The sequence below is a fragment of the Helianthus annuus genome, chromosome 6 (genome assembly GCF_002127325.2).
Source record: "Helianthus annuus cultivar XRQ/B chromosome 6, HanXRQr2.0-SUNRISE, whole genome shotgun sequence".
NCBI lineage: Eukaryota > Viridiplantae > Streptophyta > Magnoliopsida > Asterales > Asteraceae > Helianthus > Helianthus annuus.
Window position 1 is genome coordinate 46,861,468 of NC_035438.2, and position 22,052 is coordinate 46,883,519.

The window sequence follows — 22,052 nt, forward strand, 5'->3', positions numbered from 1 at the left end:
CCAGACTGTTAAGGATACTCCTGACATGTAAGACAAATAGAATGATTAAAAATGCAAAATATACCAAAGTTAGAATTAGAATTGAAATCTAGAAGATAAGTTGAATAGAATAATCAAATGAAAAGCACAAGTTATAAAAAAAGTCAAGGAGGCACATTATATATCTCAACAATTTGCTGACCAAACCCTATTAGTTATGATATTAGTGTAGCAGATTAGGTCAATTACGGCATCAATCTAAAGTGCACACCACCTTGAACTCTGCAATCGAAGAGATTCAGGTTTGTTTTTATTGGTTTTGGTTTGTTTGATAGGGTAGGGAAAACTCACTAAACCCTAAGCATTTGATCTGCATTTGATCGGAACCCTAAACGCACACAATTCTTGTTCTTTATCCCAAATCTGAACCCTAGATCCACATAGTTCTTTATCCCAAATCGAAGAAAACGGAATGAGAGTTTAATCGGAATGAGATTCATGATATTTTGACAGATTAATCAATGATTCAGATTCATGATTCATGTTTGAATTTGTATAGTAGAAGAGGATGGAGATCGTTTGAAGATTGATGAAGAAAGAAAGATCAGAAAAAAAATGTTCAGACAAGAATAAGAGTGGCCGGAATCTAGCCGGAGAAGATGATCTGAGATCGAATTGTCACCGGAAAGTTATAAATGGGGAATTGAAAGACTTGAGAGGGAAATTACCATTTTACCCTCATGTGCATTGCATATGACATTTTTTAACTGGGATTTCTAACCAAGTTTGGCTTAAAGGACAAAACGTGCAAGATTTTGAAAGGTAAAGGACACCGCCTGTAAACTTTTGGCCAAAAGGACAGCGCCTGAAATTTGACGTAAACATAAAGGACAAAACTTGTAATTTACTCTATAAAAAATCACAACGTCAGTTATGAACAAGAAGACACATATTTCTACTCTCATTCAAAACAACTAACAATTTTGTATCAGATTAAAAGTCGCAAAAACACGAGACATTCAAAGCTAAACACCTACCGATCGACGAGCGATGAGACAGATGGTTGTCTGTTCCGTCAATCATCGGAAAAAAAAACGTAATAACTACATTTCCGACGACATTTATCGGAAAAAACGGAGGAAACTTACTTGGTTCTGCACTTGCTTCTTGATTTCTTCCATTTCCGGTAACATTTACCGGATGATAACAACCGAAATGTGGCTCTCATATCTAGGGTTTTCCTCCAAACGAAAATCACCGTCGTTTTTTCTTGTTTCTCCAATGATCGCCGTACAATTTTGTGCTCAAATGATCGTCGGCAATGTTTGGATCTGCAGTGCTTTCTTCTTCTTCTCCGGTAGGTTTTGGGGTTTTGAATGTTGAGAGAGAAACAGTTGAGGTAGAAAGGAAATCGGGGTTTGAAATTTGCGGTTGGGTTTTGACTAAAATGGTGATGGATTGATGCCTGAAAATCAGCCATGAAAGATGGGAGAAAGCAAAGGAGTTAGGGTTTTTGAAGAAGAAAGGAATGGGGGATAAAGAACGAAGAAAGAGTTGCAAGTTCTGTATATATTGTTTGGTTTAAAAAAGTGATGAGATGATGGGTAATAAATGACTTGATGGGATGGGGAAAAGGGTGAAACGATGGCTTGAACAAATGACTAATTTGCCCTTTTAACCTGTGTTTAAAGATATGATGTGGATCAATCTTGACCACACAATTCAAGTTTGCCAAGTTTTCTAGATTAAATGGGTTTTTCATAGATACTTATATTTTATATATATATATATATATATATATATATATATATATATAGGGGTAAGATAAAATGAAAAGTTTATTTTGCCTAAGTAGGATGAGAATGAATCTTAACCATTCATTTTTCAAATCTATGGTTAAGATCAAAGTGTAGGAGAAAGGAGGGGTGCAAGGCTATCTTGGGAAAATCATATTTATGGACTTTCTCTCTCCACATGCAAGACACATGTATATTTCACCCTCATTTTCTAAACGTTCGTAACTTTTTTATACGACATTATTTTTTCATAAAAATTTCACCATAAAATCGAGCGTCTTTTTATCTTTAATTTGACTACCATATTGCTATATAAAATATGAAGACTAAAAAAACCCACTAAAATATGTTGTATTTCTATGTTGTATAATATTTTTTTGCTGGATTTTTGTACTATATTTTTGTGCTGCATTTTTTTGTCTTAATTTTTTTTTCTCAATTTTTTGTGCTGGATTTTTTTGTACTACTTTTTTTTGTTGAATTTTTTCGTGCTATATTTTTTTGTACTAGATTTTTTTGTGCTATATAATTTTTTTTGTACTACATTTTTGTGCTATATTTTTTGTACTAGATTTTTTGTGCTAGATTTTTTTGTACTAGATTTTTTGTTGTATTTTTAAAAAACAAATGGGGTGTCACATGTCATTTTCACTCTTATTTATAAGGACCAAAATGTCCTTCATTCCTATTTATTAGGAGTGTCACATGTCATCTTCACAATCCTTCTTAGAGCATTCACATCCAGCTCTCTAAAAATATACATACATTTCACTAAAAAACAACTACTATATCAATATATTTCCACTAAAAACAAATATTTTTTCTCTCTTCTTTTCAATTAAATAATATATTTATACCTTTATCATTACATTTTTCTCTCTCCTTCACTCACAACCACTTTCAATACATATTAAAAAATTATAGTGGGTGAACAGTGTCCCCCCAAATATACAGATGAACAGTAACATTTTCTCTCTCCTCTACTCACAACCACTTTTTATACTCTTTATATTTTAAAAACCCTACACACAAATTTTGATTCCCAAGATGTGAATGCTCTTAGGCTACTTAGCCAAAATCCACTTTTTAGTGGATCCTTCCCCTATATATATACACACACACACACATATATCTCAAGAAGAAACAAGTTTTATCATTTGATAAGTTTAATTCATTTCTTAAACTATTATTTAAGTCATATGTATATATATTCTGATATGAGAATGATACTTCATTACTTAATATATTAAGAATCAAATTTAGAAACGCTAGACTTTATATTATTTATTATAATTCTCTAATAAATAAATATAAATTAAGAATTAGAATCAAGACGTAAGTATGTTATAACCAAAATAAGTTAACCTGACAGTTAAAGATTAATATGTTTTAAAAGAATCCAGAAAATTTATATCTTTATTAAATTTATTCCTTTTTAATGAATTTCCTTTTATTCCAAAATATTATGTTCAATAAATCTAATAGAAATTTATTTTGTTAATATAAAGGAATAAACAAAGTTATAAAAATAAACAGGATAACTAATACAAATTAGTTATGTAATTGAATTTTTATGAATTGGTATTATATACAGGAAATTTTATATTTGTGTGTATATTCAAGACACAAATTTCTTGATAATACATGCAATATAATAATCAAATACCTTTTCCAGAAAAAATAAACCGTTATATATGACTGAAGAAACGAACCTACGTACCCAGAATCTCTCCAAATGATTTTTCAAACCATTAACCATAATTAACCCCACAGAAACCCTAGGGACACCCGGGTTATCACCAAGGGAAAGATGGTAGAATCAATGACGGGGAATTTCGGAATCTTATATATACCTTTAATTCTAGTCACAGTTACAACTACAAGTTCCCACCAAACATCCCGAATATTTATCCCATTATAAGCCCCGAGAATATAAGCTAAGCTGAGAAAATATAAAGCCATAATTAATAGTAAAACATCGGGCCCATAATCTAGAATAAAGCTTGTCCGTAACTATGATAAAAGAAGTTAGCACATAATATATATATATATATATATATATATATATATATATATATATATATATATATATATATATATATATATATATATATATATATACTTCCCTTGTATTTTGCTGAAATATATATATAGTGAAAGAAGATGCTAAAAATAATATATATATATATATATATATATATATATATCTGTTAACGCATAATACTGATAGATATAATTATAAGTGTGCTAATATAATGTGAGCAACAAAACGTGTCTGTATGATTGTTTAGTCTGTGATAATTATATCTGAACATGTTTGCAATTCAGATGTCAAAAGAAATCGCCTGTGATCAGGAAATTCAGACCAATAATGAAAATCCTTTGGATAGACACTCTATAGGAATATAATAACTCAAGAAATATCGAATGCAATACCTTCGATCATTGAGGCTATTAAGATCTTTGCACCTATAAACGAGAATCCTACTACCCACTGTAGGCATACTCATCACTTCAAACCTAACTCTAGTTCCAAAGGAAGTCATGATATTCGTATCAAAACTCCATCTACCAAACGAAAGAAAACCACAACCTATAGCTACTCTTATAAGGAATTCGATCCGCTCCAACAAATCATGTAAGGACAAAGAAATGGAACTAGCAATCACGCAGCCTACCTGCAACAACCATAACAAGAAGCACGCAAGAAAACGCCATTTTAAGAAGACACTTCGCTGTAACTTATGCAAGAAGACTGGACATACAGAGGAAGAATGTAGAAGGAAAACTAATGTATGTTACAAATGCGGGGAACCAGGTCATATCCTTCCCTATTGCCCGAAACTATCTAAGACGCCCGACAACGAGGATAGAAACCTAAATGAAGTTAAGGAGAACGCATAAATATTTACCAACACCGGAGACAACAGCAACTTTTAAAATAAGCACCCTTATGTTTTGTTTATACTAAAGTATTAGTCGACTTTTGGCTATAATCAAAATTCTATAAATAAAAAGATCCTTATCTTTCTTTTATAAAGCCAACACTCATTTGTCTTATCCCTTGACAAATTCATACGTTGGACGTGCATTGCTTGTTATGCATGTGAATTCCTTTCAAAAAGATCATTTATTCACAAGTTCGAATAAATATTTTTGTTATACTCATTTTGATAATCCCTATGATTGCGAAGATGCTGACTTTTGATATCAAGTCAACAGATTTCTTGGAAAACTTCTTTTCTTTTCAAAGATACTTACAAGATTTTCATTGAAACCATTTCTTGTCAATACATATATCCATTGTTGGAGTATGTCCAAACCAAGCTCAATTGTTTGAACTTGTTCACAATATACATTCAATTCAAAATCCCATATAATGAATTGAGATCATCATATTCGAGGTAATTTCATTATTTGAATCATAGTAAACTTGTTTAAAGTCTTCAATTTCAAATCATTTGTTAAAACAGGACACCTTGCGGTGGCGATTGCTCTGAAACTTGGACTCATCTCATTTTTACACCTGAGGTACGAATATATCTATCTTCTATTTGATTTGTTATCCTAAACTAGTCTTAATAAAATTTTGTGTTAAAAGTACCTAGATTCCTATCCCAATATACCTCCAAAATTTCTTTGATCAATCCTACGATATTCAGTTATTCATTGAACATCCTATTCCTTGAATATCTAGATTCACTTCATTGAAACTTTCAAATTAATTTCGAGAACAATAAATTGTTCGGTCACCATAATCATTGAATTCTCTCAATCACTACAACACCTTGCAGTGTTTGTATAAATTTGTAGACTGTACTAATAATAAACCCTGATCATATCAATCCATACGTCATTCGTTTGCCTCATTATTCAAGTAACCTTGATACAGTTATGTATCCGGACAATGATACACTAAAATCTATTGTATTATCCGTTGTATCCCTACCATTTAAATAAATGTCACCGATTTCTGGTTTGATCATTGACAAATCATTTTCATACTTCTATTTTCGAATTGAGATTTTTGATTCGGAATCTCCCTCAATTGATGATGAAAGCAAGTTCTCTTCTGGCATTAAATCCTATTGTTCCGAAAAGTCGTTCACATTCAATTTATATGTCTCTATTGTTTTTGTGAAACTTAATTGTATCACGTTCAGTTAACATCAATTCCTGAAATTAATTTAACTTTCTCATTTTCTCCTATGTCCTTAGAAAAATATCACTAAGGATTCGTCTGCTAAGCACTTTTTTAAGATTTCATACATACGTCATTTCTGTCATTTCCTCTGGTAATTGTAGCAAATAAGCTACAAGTCCCATTCATGGTCCAACATATCTGGAATTTGACTTCCCTCATTTAACAAATCTGACTACCCCTTTCCATAGAGAAACTTTTAACAAAACCTTATCTCCCACTTGAAAGGTTTTCATATGTTATCTACGTAACGCTTTTGATAATCTCGTATTGCTTTAACTTGAATTATCTTGTCTATTGTTTCTTGCACTATCTCAAGTCTCGATGGTTGCTTTTCCCCAAATTTCTGCCCAACAGACTAGGATTCGGAACTTTCGTCCATAAAATGCTTCCAAAGACGCTTTGACATTGTTTTTACTAACTACAAGACTTGATGTAACCCCAAGAAGGTATCGCAGTTCAAATCTCGAGGACGAGATTTAAAACAAGGTGGGGAGGATATAACAACCCTCGAAAACGACCCTAAACGCTCCCAAATACATCATGTATGCGAGAACCGGACGCGAAATACCTTTATTTCATTAAATAACAAATAAAAACAAAAATAATAATCTGTCGCGGGGAGCGACAGACTCTTCTTCATCTGTCGCGGGGCGCGACCGTGTAACAAGTGGCGTAACCTAGTGATGCCACGTGGCATGACACGCGTCGAAACCACCGATGACTCAGCAACTTTCACGCCGCCTTTTAGGCTCTGGCGGGGCGCGACAACCCCTCTTGTTTCCATCGCGGGGCGCGAGAAACCACCTGATCAGCCCTATAAATTGGGAGTTCGAGCTTCATTTCCAAACCGTTCAAAATCAAACTTTCTCTCTCAATTTTTGAATGTTAGAAATAATATCTGGGTGTTATACCTACTAAAAAGCGAAGCTCTGCCTCGTTGTAAGTATCATAACCCCCTGTTACGTATTAGTTACGCTACCCGATTGATCTAGTGCTCCGTAACGCATGTCAAGGCTCTGCCTGACTCAGTCGTTGGAGTTCTGTCTCGGGGAGAGTATCACTAATGTAAATTGGGTTATTACACTAACGTGTGTGCATTGTTTAAATTAATAGATTACAACCAAAAAGTCACAAGGAAATACATAAATTAGCAATGTGAGTAATCCTTCTTTTTGTAAATTGTTTTTTGCAAAACCTCAATTGTTTTTACCTTATAATTAACAGTGATTTAGTATTTGTAATTCTACAGTTATCGTCGGTATGTTGGGGTTTTGTATACAAAATTTGTTACTACACTGTGAGTAGTAACATTACCACCAGTCAGGACTGACAGTATCGTGGGTGGTAATTAAAGTAGAGATATAAGCAAATGTAATTGCGAGATCGCCCTCAATGCTGTAAAATGATAAAACTTGTTTTGATTAAACTGGGATTCACTCACCAGTATTTCTTGCAAAATGTTTTAAACACGTGTTTCAGGTAACTTAGTGTGAAGCCAATAAAAACCAGCTGGGGAGCACTGAAGGCATAAAAAAGTGGCCATAAAAGTTACCTAATTAAAAAGGAGAATTGTTTTCAATAATTAGGGTTATCCCCTATAAATATATTACAAATGAAAATCGGGTTTTGTCCCACTTGTTAATTTAAATGTATTATCAGAAAAACTTGGGCTTTATCCCATTTAATTATTTTAAACATTTTGGTGTTTAACTCTGATAACAATATTTTCTAACTACGGTCCTGATGAAAATTTCCACTGCCAAATTAAGAAACACCGATACCATCTGCCTAGCTCGCGGCTCTCGCTCTCGGGGTGGAGTCGGGGGCTGTGACATTTCACCACTCGAGGTTTTTATGCCGACGATCTACTAGTGATCAAAGGCTTTTCCTCCTATAAATCTCTGTGTTCAACTGCATTTACAACCTTAAATTCATTTCTATCATTGTTAATCATATAAGCACTTTACCTCACATTTCAGATTTGGTTACATTATCCTTAATCAGATTTTTGACCAAAACAATGTTATTATCAAAACTTATAACACGGTGTTAATTTGAGTTCTGTTCATTGCATTTTTATCAAAACCTATAAAACAATGTATGACACAATGAAGATGATGTTATATTTGGGTACTCTATACATTGTGTTATATGTTCTGGTCATTGTATTTATTCTACTTTCTATTGTGTTTTAATCTGTTGTTCATTGTGTATTAGTCTGTTGTCCATTGTGTTTTAGTCTGTTATCTATTGTGTCTTTTATTTGCTCTCACTAATTATGTCGTCATCAATCGTGTTTTACTCTACTTGCCATTGTGTTCTTACTTTGATACTCGTTGTGTTTTGCATTATGTCCATTGTGTCTTTTATCTGTTATAATCGATTGTCGTTTTGATCTACTTTCCATTATGTTTTTAGTTTGATACTCATTGTGTTTTACGTTATGTCTATTGTGTAATATGCAACTGGGTTTTCGATTTTTTTTTCTAAATATAACAATACGGTACTCCTATTAAAGATAAAAAGATGCTCGATTTTATGGTATATTTTTTTTAAAAAACAAATGACGTATAAAAAAGTTATGGACGTTTAAAAATATGGGGGAAATAGCATGTGACTTGCGTGTGCATAATCTTTTTATTCTCTTTCACAAAATTACCCTTCCCACACTTACTCTATAATAGTTTCTTACACTTCTTATTTTTATTCTCATTTGTAGAATAACTAAACCCTATATACTATTAACCAACTATCAATAACAACTTGGTTGTCATTGTCAACTTGCTTATCAATAGTAACTAACTTACCACTAATAAAGTTAGTTTTTCGATGATTGTTTTCCATTGATATGATCGTCTAAATGTTAACTGTTACAAACGTCAACTTACAACTAACAACCGAAAAAGTGACAAACCGTCCCCTATATAAGGAATGATATTGGTCTAGTTCCAGTACACTTTTTCATAAAAGATCTGTATGTTTATTCTTGTGAATTATTTATTTGAACCATCAAAATATTTCAATCTAAAAGTAACCCGTGCACGATTTACAAGAGATATCCAGGCCTACACGAATTTCTATAAGACCTAAAAAGAATCCACATGCCAAAATCACAATCAAGACCTAGAATCTTGAGAAAGACTAATTGGTGTCAAATATCGGTACCGATATCATCAACGATATTGATCGATATATCACCGATTTTCCCGATATCAATACATTTCTTCTTAGTTCTACCATTTGTTGTTCTTCTTATTGCCGTTGTTAAGTCTTAATTATAAATGGTTAGTGTTCAATGTTAGTGTTTTAAGTCTTAGTCAGTTTCTACTTGCTACAAATATTAGTGTTTTGCAAGTTGCAAAAGTTTAATTTGTTAATGGTAGGAAAGTATACTAAATTGTTAGTGTTAAATTGTTATATATGTAAATTCTACATGATATTAAAATTACCGGTATCCCACCACGATAACCTATATTTCAAATATCGGTCCTTGACCGATATCCGATCTTTTTTTACCACATTAACTGCTTAGGAGAAAAACATATACAACTTTTTTATTGAAGCATTTCTTTCAAAGAATCCAAAGCCCAGATTTACATGCTTTTATGGCAACAATGATCCACGACAAAAAGTCAATAAAGTCAATGGCTTCTGGCATCACATAAAAAAAAGGTAAAAACAACCTTACAGAACAGCTATGCTTGTGATTTTTGGATCTTGGTTAGGAAGCCGAATCTTCTCCTGCTCACCGGCAATTTGCTGCTTCGGTGGAACCACGGCTACTCCTGGTTGAGCTTCTTCTTGACCAGGATAAGATCTTGCACTCGAGCAAACAAGTCCTTTAATCGTTGCCGTAAGGTCTGTATCCTTCAATAGGGATTCCATGGTCACATGAACACCTGATGGATAGAACGTTTAACATCATCATTCTTACGTAAAAAGTTGTTTGGAAAGTTGACGAGCAAAAGGGTTATACTTACGGAATCGCCAGTAATGCTTAGGATTTGTGGGATCGTTGATTGTCTCCTCTGTTGCAGGGCGTGTCGTGTATTCTTCTTTCAATGCTAACAAATCCTGATGAATATAAAAAAAGCTCATTTACTTGCACATAATGATAGAACTGTTGCTACATGTTAAAAGGACGTATTTCGATGTGCATTTTAAAACTGATTATGTGAAAACGTGTTACGGAATATAGTGTTTGGATGTGCTTCTGCTGCTTGAAGAGTTGTAGTAGTAGTAATAATAAGATGGTGAGTTGTTTGATTTAGCTAATTCTCATTATTTTAAGAAAGTAATAAAATGACCAAAATCAACTTGTTGAAATATTAAAATTTAAAATATGACGACTTATTTTTTAATACTATTTTTCATAATTTTTTTTCAATAAAGTGTTGCAAAAAAAACATTATTCAGCTATAACTCCAACAAATATCTTTTTTCTAGTAATATAATACATTAAACAATAAGTAACAGGTGAAAAGTCTTCCAAATAAGCTAACTTAGTCTTCCCTTACATAATTATATGTAGGGTCAAGTTATTCTACAAAGTCTTCTAATTGTAAGAAGTGTACGAAGGATTTATAGAGTGACAAGTGTCTAATAACCTAAAACTAAACCCACTACATCACCACCAAAAACCTAAACACCCCCACCCAACCACCCCCACCCCTCAAAAACCTAAAAAAAACCTAACCCCCCCCCCCCCCCCAAAAAAAAAACCTAAAAAAAAAATCTAAAAAAAACTAAACACCCACACAAAAACCTAAACCCCCACCCCCTCGGCAAAAAAAAAAAAAAAATTTTTTTTTTTTTTTAGGGTGGGTGATGTGTGTGTGTGTGTGGGGGGGGGGGGGGTTAGGTTTTTGGTGGTGGTGGATGTTTAAGGGTTTTTTTTTTTTTTTTGTAGTGGGTTTTTTTGTGTAGTGGGTTTTTTTAGGTTATTGGACACTTGTCACTCTATAAATCCTTCTTACACTTCTTACAATTAGGATCCTTTGTATTTGATCCTAATCCATTATATGTATATTAAAGGCCAAGTTGTTTTGTCTCACTATTTGTTGTATCCAATCACACGCTGCCACGTGGCCGCCACTTTTTTTTTCTTTTTTCCCTTTTAAATTCTTTTGTGTTTTACTTTTCACCCTTAACTTTCCTATTATACATGTTTACTCCATCTACTTTAAGTTTCTTAATACCTCTACTTTAATAAAGTTTTCTACTTATTAGTTAACTTTGCTTATATACATGTCTGGTCCCTCTAGTTTAACTTTGGTAATATACATGTTTAGTCCCTCTACTTTTATTCGTTTTGGTATTTCACCTTTTAGTGTATTTTCTTGCTAACATGACAAACCAAACCGACTCACGCCGCAACGTGCGGGGTAAAATTACTAGTTAGAATTATTGCAGTTGCAATGAAACTGATTGTCTAGCCGCCTAAATAATTATTAAGAGGGAAGACCGATTATCAAAGTCACAGTTTGGAAACTTGCATCCAAACACCCCGAAAGATGAAATTATGTCATATTTTTCATTATCTAATCAATTATTAAACCATAATACCTGTAAAGGGAATATTGCCCACATTGATGGAGATTCAACATGCTGACGCAACACAAAACGTACTATTTCCGGAACACATTTCTCAGGTGGCAGACTGTCAGAACCGATCATGGTTTTGAAAAACGAACGTCTTCTATCTTCATCTTCTTCCCACCATGCACGTAAGGTAGAACAATCATGGCATGAAGGAGCACATACCTGCAACAAGTTCATCGACTTATTATTTATGATTCATGATTTATAAGTACAAACTAGAATTACGACCCGCCGTAATGCGGTGGGGATTATTTAGTTATAACTAAGTTGATTTAGGACGCGCACGTTATGTTGAACCTGTCAAACGGGAAAAAAATAGACGATGTAAAAACGTTCACCCGCACACGCACGTTGCGTCGTGTTAACTCGCAAAATTTAGAACGAAACGTAAAAACGCTAAACCAAAGACGCATGTTGCGATGTGTTAAGTCACAAAATTTAGAACGAAGCATAAAGCGAAAAATTTGCGGAAAATGAAAACTATAAAGGATCAAAGTTGAAAGTAAAAAAAGTTGTGAGGATAGATTGCAAACGATAAAAAGTTTTGTGGTAAAAGTAAAAAAAACAAATAGTTTTGGGTTAAAAGTAATTTATGAAATACATTTGGGTGAAAAGTAAAAAAATCAATTTTTTTTTTTTTTTTTTTGAAAAACCCCCAAAGCCAAGGTTACAACAACCATATGCATAACCATTTTTTCTTTGAAAAACCCTTAAAGCCAAGATTACAACATATAAGTAAAAAAAATCAAAGTGGTTAAATCGCAAAAGATGGAAACTTTTGAATTAGAAGTAAAAAATCAAATTAATCAAAGGGGTTAAATTACCAAAGATTAAAACTTGAAACTTAAATTGTCAAAGATTAAAACTTTTGGGTTAAAAAGGAAACAAAGATTAAAAATTTTAAACTTAAATTGTCAAAGATTAAAACTTTAGGGTTAAAAAAGAAACAAAGATTAGAAGTTTAAACTTAAATTGTGAAACATTAAAACTTTAGGGTTAAAAAGAAATTTTCCATTTTTTTTGAAAGACTCCCAAAGCTAAAGGTACAACCTTTTATGCACATATAACTTGCTTATTTATAGGTTAATAATAATAATAATAATTGGGAAGAAACTCGAATGATGGTCGGAGAACATACAGTCATATAGTCATATTGAGAAGGAATACCAAACTCCAAATCAGCCTCACTTGGCATACGTTGAATACGTAAGCCTATCAATCCTAACTCTTGCATAACCTGCATTGAGTCATTTTAAAACATAAGTCATGACGAAACACTTGTAATAAAACGATATTAAAGAAGTAATTATAAGTATAATAAAGAAGGCGTACAGGATGAACACAAGATGGAATTAGGCCTAGATCTTCTCCACAGGCTAACATATCTGATGAATTTAGAAGTGCAGGCAAAGTCTTCATCGCATTTTGGCGCCAAAGAGTCTCTTGTCGATGGAAATAGTAGTCGTAATACAATCTCCTAAATATGTTCTTGCTGTATAGAATTAAAAAAAGTATTTTTTTTTTTAATTTCCTCTTCAGTTGGAAAAACAAAAAAAGAAGAAACTTTATATGTAACATATTTGATCGGTTATATCACCAGTATACGGTTATCGGTCCCCATGTAAAACATCGGTCAGAATATCGGTACCAATATTATCAGCGATATTGACCGATATACCACCGATTTTCCCAATATCAGTACCTTTCATCTTAATTCGACCATCTTCATATTGCTGCTATTAGTGTTCTAAGTCTTAAAGGGTGTTTGGGATTGAGTTTGACAATAACTTATTGACTTCTTCAAAAAGCCAATAAGTTAAAAAAGTGTTTGGCATTAACAAAAGTGTTTTTTGTTTTGACTTTTTGAGAATGAACAAAAAGTTGTTTTTCAAAAGCCACAAAATCTTAGCTTTTTAAATGGTTTTTGACTTTTTGAATATAAAATTACAAATTTAACCCCATCCTTTAAAATAGCAACTAAACATGGAAACTTACCATATCCTTTTTGGTCATTTTACTATTTCCCACCACAAAAGTTAATCCAAACATTTTTTTTAAACTCCTTTTAAAAAGTAACAAGTCAATAACTCAATAAGCACTTTTTGAGTTAAATAAGCAATCACAGATACCTTCTTAATTGTTAACCGTTAGTGTTTTAAGTCTTAACCAGTTCTTACTTGCTACAACTGTTAGTGTTTTGCAAGTTGCAAAAGGTTAATTTGTTAATGGTAGTACAGTATACTGAATTGTTAGTGTTAAATTGCTATATATATAAATTCTGAATGATATTAAAATTACTGATATCCCACCGCGATAACCGATATCTCAAATATCGGTTCTTGACTAATATCCGATTTTTTACCACATTAACAGCATAGATATAAAGTACCTATTCTCATCCAAATCGTTGAAACTTGATGTATCTTCTAGGTTAAAACGAGGATAGAAACTTTTAGCATCCTCAGGATCTCTAATAAGCACTATATTCTGCCAATGAACGTTTATATAATATTAAGTAGATCGAAACGGTATAGGATAATCATAAAACAAGGGATAGTATGAATGGCACTAATTTCAATCCCTCGTGTGTGTAATGTACTTTACCTGCACAAGATCGAAAAGATCCCGTCTTAATTTATCTTCATTTTCCAACAACAATTTTTTCTCAACGAGTGATTTCAGCTTGGCGAGAATCTTTTTCTCCGTGTTGCAATCGTCCTTAAACTGCAATGTTGAAGGATGTTAATTTGGAGGTGACAAAATAGGTGGGTCGTCACTTTGGGTATCTTGTCTAAACGGGTCAATTCGGTTGGGTTGACCCCTGGAACACTCTTTGACTAAAAAAGTCAACTTTTTATTAGTATGTCAAATATGATTAGAATTTAGAATATATATTAATTGAATAATAAAGTACGTGTTTGAATAACATGATTTAGGAGGTTAGATATGCATTGGAAACACAAATTCAGGCGACTTACAACCACTTTGACCTGTTAAAGGGATAAAACACAACCCGAATCAACCGGTTTATAAGTAAACGGGTCAAAAATTCCACTTCTAGTAGTATGTAGGGAAAGTAAAGCATCGGTTCAAGGAAATTATACTACCTCATAATGATTTTTCTTAAATTCGTTCATGAAGTAAGAGGCTATGACTGTCCATAAAGGTCCAAACTTTTCCTGAAAATATCGAATAACTTCAATAAATATGACCCTTCGAATAATAAATACAACTAAACAAGCCAAATTCAGAAAAAAAGAAACCTGTAAGAACTCTTGTCGAATGTACGGTTTGCTCAGTCGGTCAAAGTCCCAAATTCCCTCCTTTTCAAGCTCTTCCTATAATTTAAAAAAAAAAAATATTAATACCAAAACAGCACCGATATGGTTTTAAATATAACAAAAAGAAAAATGCACCATAAATTTACCTGACTGAGTGGGATAGATGGCCTGAATTTACCGACTAGACCCGTCATTGCATGTGCCGGAAGCTCCCATATTCTAAAGAAACCCAATATATGATCTATCCTGTACGCCGTGAAATAGTTTGCCATCTTTCATCCAAAAAAAACGGGTTCCACAAAGATTTAATTAGCAAACAGACAACGAAACTATGTGTAATGATAAATAAATGAGTAAAATGCCATTTTCATTTGCGACTTTCGTCCAAAGGTTTGTTTTTCCGCATCTGGATCCAAAAGGTTTGAAATCTTGCCATTTTCATCCGGCTCGTTAACTCCATCCATCCATTTTTCTCCATTAAGTCAAGGGTATTTTTGTCTTTTTACCTATATTATTATTGTTTTTTATTTAGTAAGGGTATACTGAATACTTGTACATTATGCTAAATGCTTGTTCATAAAGTGAAAAAGACCGAATTGCCCTTTAGGTTAACAAAAATGACGAAAATACCCCTAACTTAACGTAGAAAAATGGATGGAGTTAACAAGCCAATGTAAGGGACAAAATTTCAAACCTTTTGGATCCAAATGCGGAAAAACAAACCTTTGGATGAAAGTCGCAAAACTGGCCAAACCTCAGGGACGAAAATGGCATTTTACTCAATAATAAATAAATACATAAAAAAATAAATAAAATCCGAATATGAAGTGAGAAACCTGTGATAAACGAGCACGCCACCAAGCATAATTGTCTTTAGACATTTCCTCCCAATTGTAAGTAGGAAATCCCCAATTTTGACCATTTTTGTCAAAATAATCTGGTGGGGCCCCCGTAGAGGTGTTCATCCGGAACAAATTCGGATATACCCAAGTATCTACACTATTTTTATCGACGCCTATTGGGAGATCTCCTTTTAATACCACTCCTTTCTCTTTCGCATATTCGGCAGCTTCTGACAACTAATAATCCCAAAGTAATAATATTATTTTTTTTTCTGTTACGTATATTGTATATTGCAGAAAAGCATATCAGACATATAATGATATAATTACTTACTTGTAAGTGCAAATGGTACTGTATATAGTAATGGAAGCATATGATGTCATAGTGGAAGCTGTTCTCGGACACGAGCTTTTCAAGCTGATGAAATGATGATATATATACGTTAGAAAGTCAACAGTCAACACACTACAAATAGATTTTAGAGTTAAATGCCATTTTAGTCCCTGTGGTTTGGGCCATTTTGCCAGTTTAGTCCAAAGGTTTCATTTTTCTCCTGTGGGTCCAAAAAGGTTTCATTGTTGCCATTTTAGTCCACTGAGTTAACTTCATCCATTGTTTATGTTAACGGGAAGGGCGATTCGGTCATTTTATATGGACGAATTGTCTTTCTAGTTAACAGAATTACATATAAAATGACCGAATTGCCTTTCTGGTTAACAGAAAAAATGGATGAAGTTAACCCAGTGGACTAAAATGGCAACAGTGAAACCTTTTTGGATCCACAGGAGAAAAATGAAACCTTTGGACTAAACTGGCAAAATGGCCCAAACCACAGGGACTAAAATGACATTTAACTCTAGATTTTAATATGACTAATCTCATGAGTCATGATTACCTTAGCTTTTGAAAATTGACTAAATGTGCCCCATTGACTGTGGTCTGAAGTTTCAAAGAAGTCTCGTAAAAAGCAAAAGGCTGCGTACGGTTTTAGCCATTCCTGTATCATACAACAAAACAGATAAACAACATGAAGTCAAGAAAAATAAAGAAACATGTAGTATTTCCAGTTTCCACACGTACCTCATTTTTGGACAAGAAATTCTTGAAGGAATCCGAATTTAGTATCGAATCTTTTTCAAAATCGAATATCTTCTTGGCAATTGAAAGCTTTGTAGTCATAGTACCGTCATAATCCACATTCTACAATCGATAAATTTAGAACAATAGGTAAGTGTTGCTTCCTCAAACATCAGAAAAACGAATGTAACTTCAAAAACTAGCAACTTAAGAAGGACGTCTTTGAATGTATATTAAAAAATGCGGTTAGCAGTAAAAGGAAATATGTAAGATTAATGTCAACATTCAAAGGGCAATCGTGTTGGACTCGATTTAAGCTTACTTTATACAGCTAAGTAGTTAATGCGGTAAAATTGGATATTGGTCAAGGACTGATATTGGAGATATCGGAAATCGCGGTGGGATATTGGTAATTTAGCACTAACAGTTCAGTATACTCTTCTGCCATTAACAAATTAACCCTTTGCAACTTGCATTAACACTAACAATTGTAGCAAGTAAGAACTGTTTAAGACTTAAAACGCTAACATTTAACACTAACAATTAACAATTAAGACTTAAACACTAATAGCAGCAATAAGAATAAAGACGAATGTTAGAACTAAGAAGAAAGGTACTGATATCGGGAAATCGGTGATATATCGGTCGATATCACCGATAATATCGATACCGATATTCTGACCGATATTTTGCACTAATATCTCACCAAGGGACCGATAACCGACATATCGGTGATATATCGGCGATCTTAACTACATAGCCATTATGTAAGATAAATACAGTAAAATCAGCTCAGATGCCTAATGGAAAAAAAAATACTATATAAAGACAGAATAAATTATTAGATACGGAAATGAAGAGAGAACTACCTTCCCATCTAGATCTTTCTTTGCCCTCTGTATCTCTTGCTGCAAAAAGAAACAGATAAAACATAAGGGAAATATCATTGCTTCAGTAAAACATTAATCATGTTTACTACAACATGTTAGATCTGTACTTCACATCATTTTACTTTACGTTTCAAGTCCATAAGCGAATCTGATGTACCAAAATTCAGCATTATTTCATAACATAAGATTCTTAAACCAATTTCATTTTTACCCTAGTATTCTGTTACATTACACAAAAGCATGTGGTAAAACACATACAACCAATATCCTAAATACTGTACGAACGAGAAAGTGGGACCTACATTGATATCATCTGGTATATTTTCTGAAAGTCGCTGGAGTCTGAGGTATAGTGGGTGCAAAGCAAATACAGAGAGAGAGCTGCATCGCAACGAGGTAGTAATATCAATAAAAAACGAAATATATTTATATTTCATAACATAAATTTAGTAACTTGCATACCTGTACGGATACGAATCCCACCACATCTTGTGCACAGAAGTATCATTTATCGGCAAAAGCTGGAGCAAATGGAAACCCGAGTCAACAGCCCAGTCGACAACTAATTTCAGATCAACAAACTCTCCAACGCCTACATCATCCTCTGATCTCACCGAAAACATCGGGATTGCAACACCCGCACCTCGCCATGGCATTTCCTTAATTATAAACATCGCAAGTTCAGCACAACCCATTTTCACACATATTAAAAAAAAAGTGTAAAAATAATTATCTAACAACATCTTACTCGCATCATGCCGTCCGATAGAACAACGTAATTTGGCCCACTGGCTGAAATGTCAACCGTGACCTCCCGGTTTGAACCGTACTCCAGAGAGAAATTTCCGTTTTTCCCATATTTACAGTATTTGTATTTTAATGGGAAAGCAGCCTTCGGTATTAAACAGTCTCCTTCCCAAACCGATTCACCGGAATAATTGAGTTTGAGTCCGTCATGAACTTTCCATTTCCCCAGCTCTAACGAGCTTCCAATTACGTATATCTGTAACAAGAACACGGGCCCCTGGATGTTATGTGTTTACATAAATGTTTGAAGTTTTATAAGTAATAGGATATAATTTACGATTACCGATGTTCCTTCTGCTATATTTGGACAGCATATTTTGAACTGGACAATAACCGAATCTGAAAGCAGTTTCCAACGTCAGAGGAATAATATATTAATATAAATCGAACAATTATTCAAGAAACAATTTTTCGACCTCAAATTTGAAAATTTAAAACATTACCATCACGATCCAGCTTATTCTGAATCGCGCCAAGCCGTTTCTCAATAGCCAAACTGCTACTCTTGCGAAAGATGACATTCTTGAATGCACTTTTGAAAGGAAGACCGTCACTACCATTCTGCATTCAAGTATGAGATTACACTAACAGAGTGTTTTTATTCATTGATTATATAAAGAAAAACTAATAATATAACAAAAATACCATTTTAGAAAAAAATTAGTGTTTTAACTTTTACCTGCCAAAGATCATGAAACTCAACCACCTTCCCATTTTCAACTCCTTCAGGCACCACTAATTTCCTCTTACTTCCACCTTCCCACCTTAACACATTTTTCTGATCATCCACTACATAATAACTATACTCGCTTTGAAACCCCGTCGGAACCGTCAAACTCCCGCCCCATATCAGTTCATTCCCTTCATGAAAAGGGGTCAACAGAAGACCTTTCTTCACATTTCCAGACCCAAGAACCGGTTCAGACCCACCCACAACCAAACTCTGACCCCATTGAGTATAATAAGGTATTCTAAACCTCACATTCACAGATACCACAGGCTTGATCTCAGAAAACAGCCCCAAATTCACCATTATCCCCTAATCTGAAACAAATCGCAGATAAATTTCTCAAAATTCACAAAAGGGTTCCTTTATTTTTTACCCATAAATATTAAAAATGTAAACTTTATGTTGGAAACACACAAATGCGATTAGACCCAGATGAAATCTATCAAAATCTTGAATAACCCACATGCAGTTTCATAAAATGAACCAAAATAGGCCATATATTGAAAGACCCATATCATAACATGTTTGAATTTATAAAATGTACACAAATTTAATCGGAATGTAATCAAAGATTGATAATGGGTCAATGAATGAGGTACCTTTGCTTGAAGTGGGAGTCACTTAGTGTAGAAGGCGGTGTGTGTGTGGGTGAATATGAGAAGGCGCAAAATTTTGTGGAAGCAATTGAATAAAGAAATGGAGGATGGGTTGTTTGAGTAGAGATTTTTTTGAAGGAAGAGATAATAAAAACAAGAAGTGTGGAAGTGACAAGAAGATATTATGGGAAAAGGCTAAATGTCTTGTGGCTAACCATTGCTTTCACGAGATAGTGGGTATGGGGGAGTGAAACGTTTGAACGTCACCCAAAGCTGCACATTTATGAGGCTTGGGGAAGTTTGAGCTTCGGACGTGTCTTGCTAAAAAAAAGAGTTTTTATTTTTTTATATATTTTTTTTTTTGAAAGGAGTGAAATTATAGGAGGTCTAGTATATGTTGTCTTAATTGTGTCTGTGCTAGAGAGCTCCCCCGCACAATAGATCTCCAATTTAAACTGCTCAATGAGAAACCCTATCACTCAGACTCGAACTTGAGATCTGGAGGGGAAAATTCACCCATACCCACCACAGGTGGAACTTAAATACTCGTGGCCACCACTAGAGCACTAGTGATGAGTCACTATGAGATGTGGGGAGGGCACAAACACTGTTAATCATGAAGATGTACAAATCGGGTTTCTTTTTTAAACTAAACCGATTTTATTTTTATTTTTCGAATAAAAAACCAGTTCAGGTTTTAAACCGATTAGAAACCCACATGGTCTGAACTGGAACGAACTAGTTTGGATCGGGCTTTAAACTGGTCTAAAAGAATGTTTTTTAACTAGTAAAAATTTGTTTTTTTAATTGAGTTGGGGTTGTTTTTATCGTATATGAAGAACAGGTATAGGAACTGGTGGGTCGGACCGGATTGAAAACAATTCTTGTATAAACCGTTTTTTTTTTTTTAAACAACCGAATCGGTTTTTTCCGGGTTTTTTTTTCAAACCAGTTTTTTTGCCCACCTCTAGTTAAGAGTGTGTACGGTTTGGTTAGCCTTAACCAAAGCTGAAGCTATCGGTTAATTTATCTTATCAACCAATCGGTTCGGTTTATTCAGTTAGATTATTGGTTTTTGGTTCAGTTAAGTTCAATTAATAACCAAACTTAAACTTGGGCTAAAATATTTGCTTAGAAATAAATGAAATGGAGATATAAATACATAAAATAGAAGTATAAAACAAGAAACGAAGATATAAATACATGAAATGGAAGTATATAAAGGCTAGTTATGTATGAAAATATGAATGGCCAATTTTGGTTAATTCAGTTTTTGATTAATTGGTTTTTCTATTAATTTGGTTTTCAGTTTATTTCGTTTCCGTTTCATATGTTTTCGATTCGGTTTCAGTTAATGATCCGGTTATTGATTATCCCTAAACATTGTTAATTACGTAAGATATTATTTTTTTAAATTAAAATGCTCGTTTGTATGGTGAACTTTTTTTTTTAAAAAAAAAGGTATTGACGTACGAAAAGTTACGGGCATTTAAAAATCGTGGGGTGATTTGTTTAAAATAAAGGGCAAAAGTTTAATTATTATTTCATTAAACAAAACTTTAGTAAAGATGAAGGAGTAAACGTGTAAGTATTATTTAAAAAGACAGATAAATAAATTAAGACATGCATTAAGTGTTGTACCTTATGCAATGGTGTTTATATTACTTAAAATATAAGATGTCTAAGACTCTAAATGCATTATAATATATACAGAATATAGAGATGAGTTAAAATAGGAACCATCTTAGGGTGAAGGGGGTGCTCACCTAATAGGTGAGTCCCCTCTCTTACGCCAAACCAATCCCCGTGTGCCACGTCAACTCCCCTCTTAAACTCCCCTAACACCCCAATTTGATGGCGCCACTCCCCTCTTAGGTGAATTGGTTTTTTTTTTTTTAAAAAAAAAAAAAAAGAAAAGGTTTGATTGGACAGCTGCCTTCTCTCTCCTCCCTCTCTCTCGGTGAGCCGCCACCGGTCCCCCTCCATCTCTCCTCCCCGATTTCCTCTCCCGAGTGATTGGCGCCACCCACCGATTTCCATCTCTCCTCCCCGATGAGCTTTACCGAATACGCCCCGACCCCCCTTAGATGCGAGAAGCGTAGGAATCATTATCCACCTTAAATATCTCATGTATAAGTGGTTGAGATTGAATTGCTTAGGTTTGATTTGTCTTGTAGTGATTTTATTAATTAAAAAGAACACATAATAAAAGAAAAGTACTTTGGAAAATTTGACTTATGTACTATTA

General features: G+C 33.6%; 1 protein-coding gene across 1 annotated transcript; it reads right to left on the minus strand.

The window, feature by feature from the left end:
* Positions 1 to 9,504: 9,504 nt before the first annotated feature.
* On the minus strand, positions 9,505 to 19,968 carry LOC110865379 (4-alpha-glucanotransferase DPE2). Its single transcript, XM_022114622.2, has 22 exons — positions 19,808 to 19,968; positions 19,158 to 19,522; positions 18,922 to 19,039; positions 18,762 to 18,817; positions 18,420 to 18,674; positions 18,134 to 18,330; positions 17,974 to 18,052; positions 17,651 to 17,689; positions 16,785 to 16,904; positions 16,600 to 16,701; positions 16,038 to 16,121; positions 15,698 to 15,940; positions 15,008 to 15,133; positions 14,844 to 14,918; positions 14,688 to 14,759; positions 14,185 to 14,304; positions 13,970 to 14,067; positions 12,913 to 13,072; positions 12,719 to 12,817; positions 11,545 to 11,742; positions 9,960 to 10,053; positions 9,505 to 9,878 (listed from the first exon to the last, which is right to left on the minus strand). The coding sequence occupies exons 2-22, from the start codon at positions 19,509 to 19,511 to the stop codon at positions 9,664 to 9,666; spliced, it is 2,904 nt and encodes a 967-aa protein (XP_021970314.1). The 5' UTR covers positions 19,512 to 19,522; positions 19,808 to 19,968; the 3' UTR covers positions 9,505 to 9,663.
* Positions 19,969 to 22,052: the final 2,084 nt, after the last annotated feature.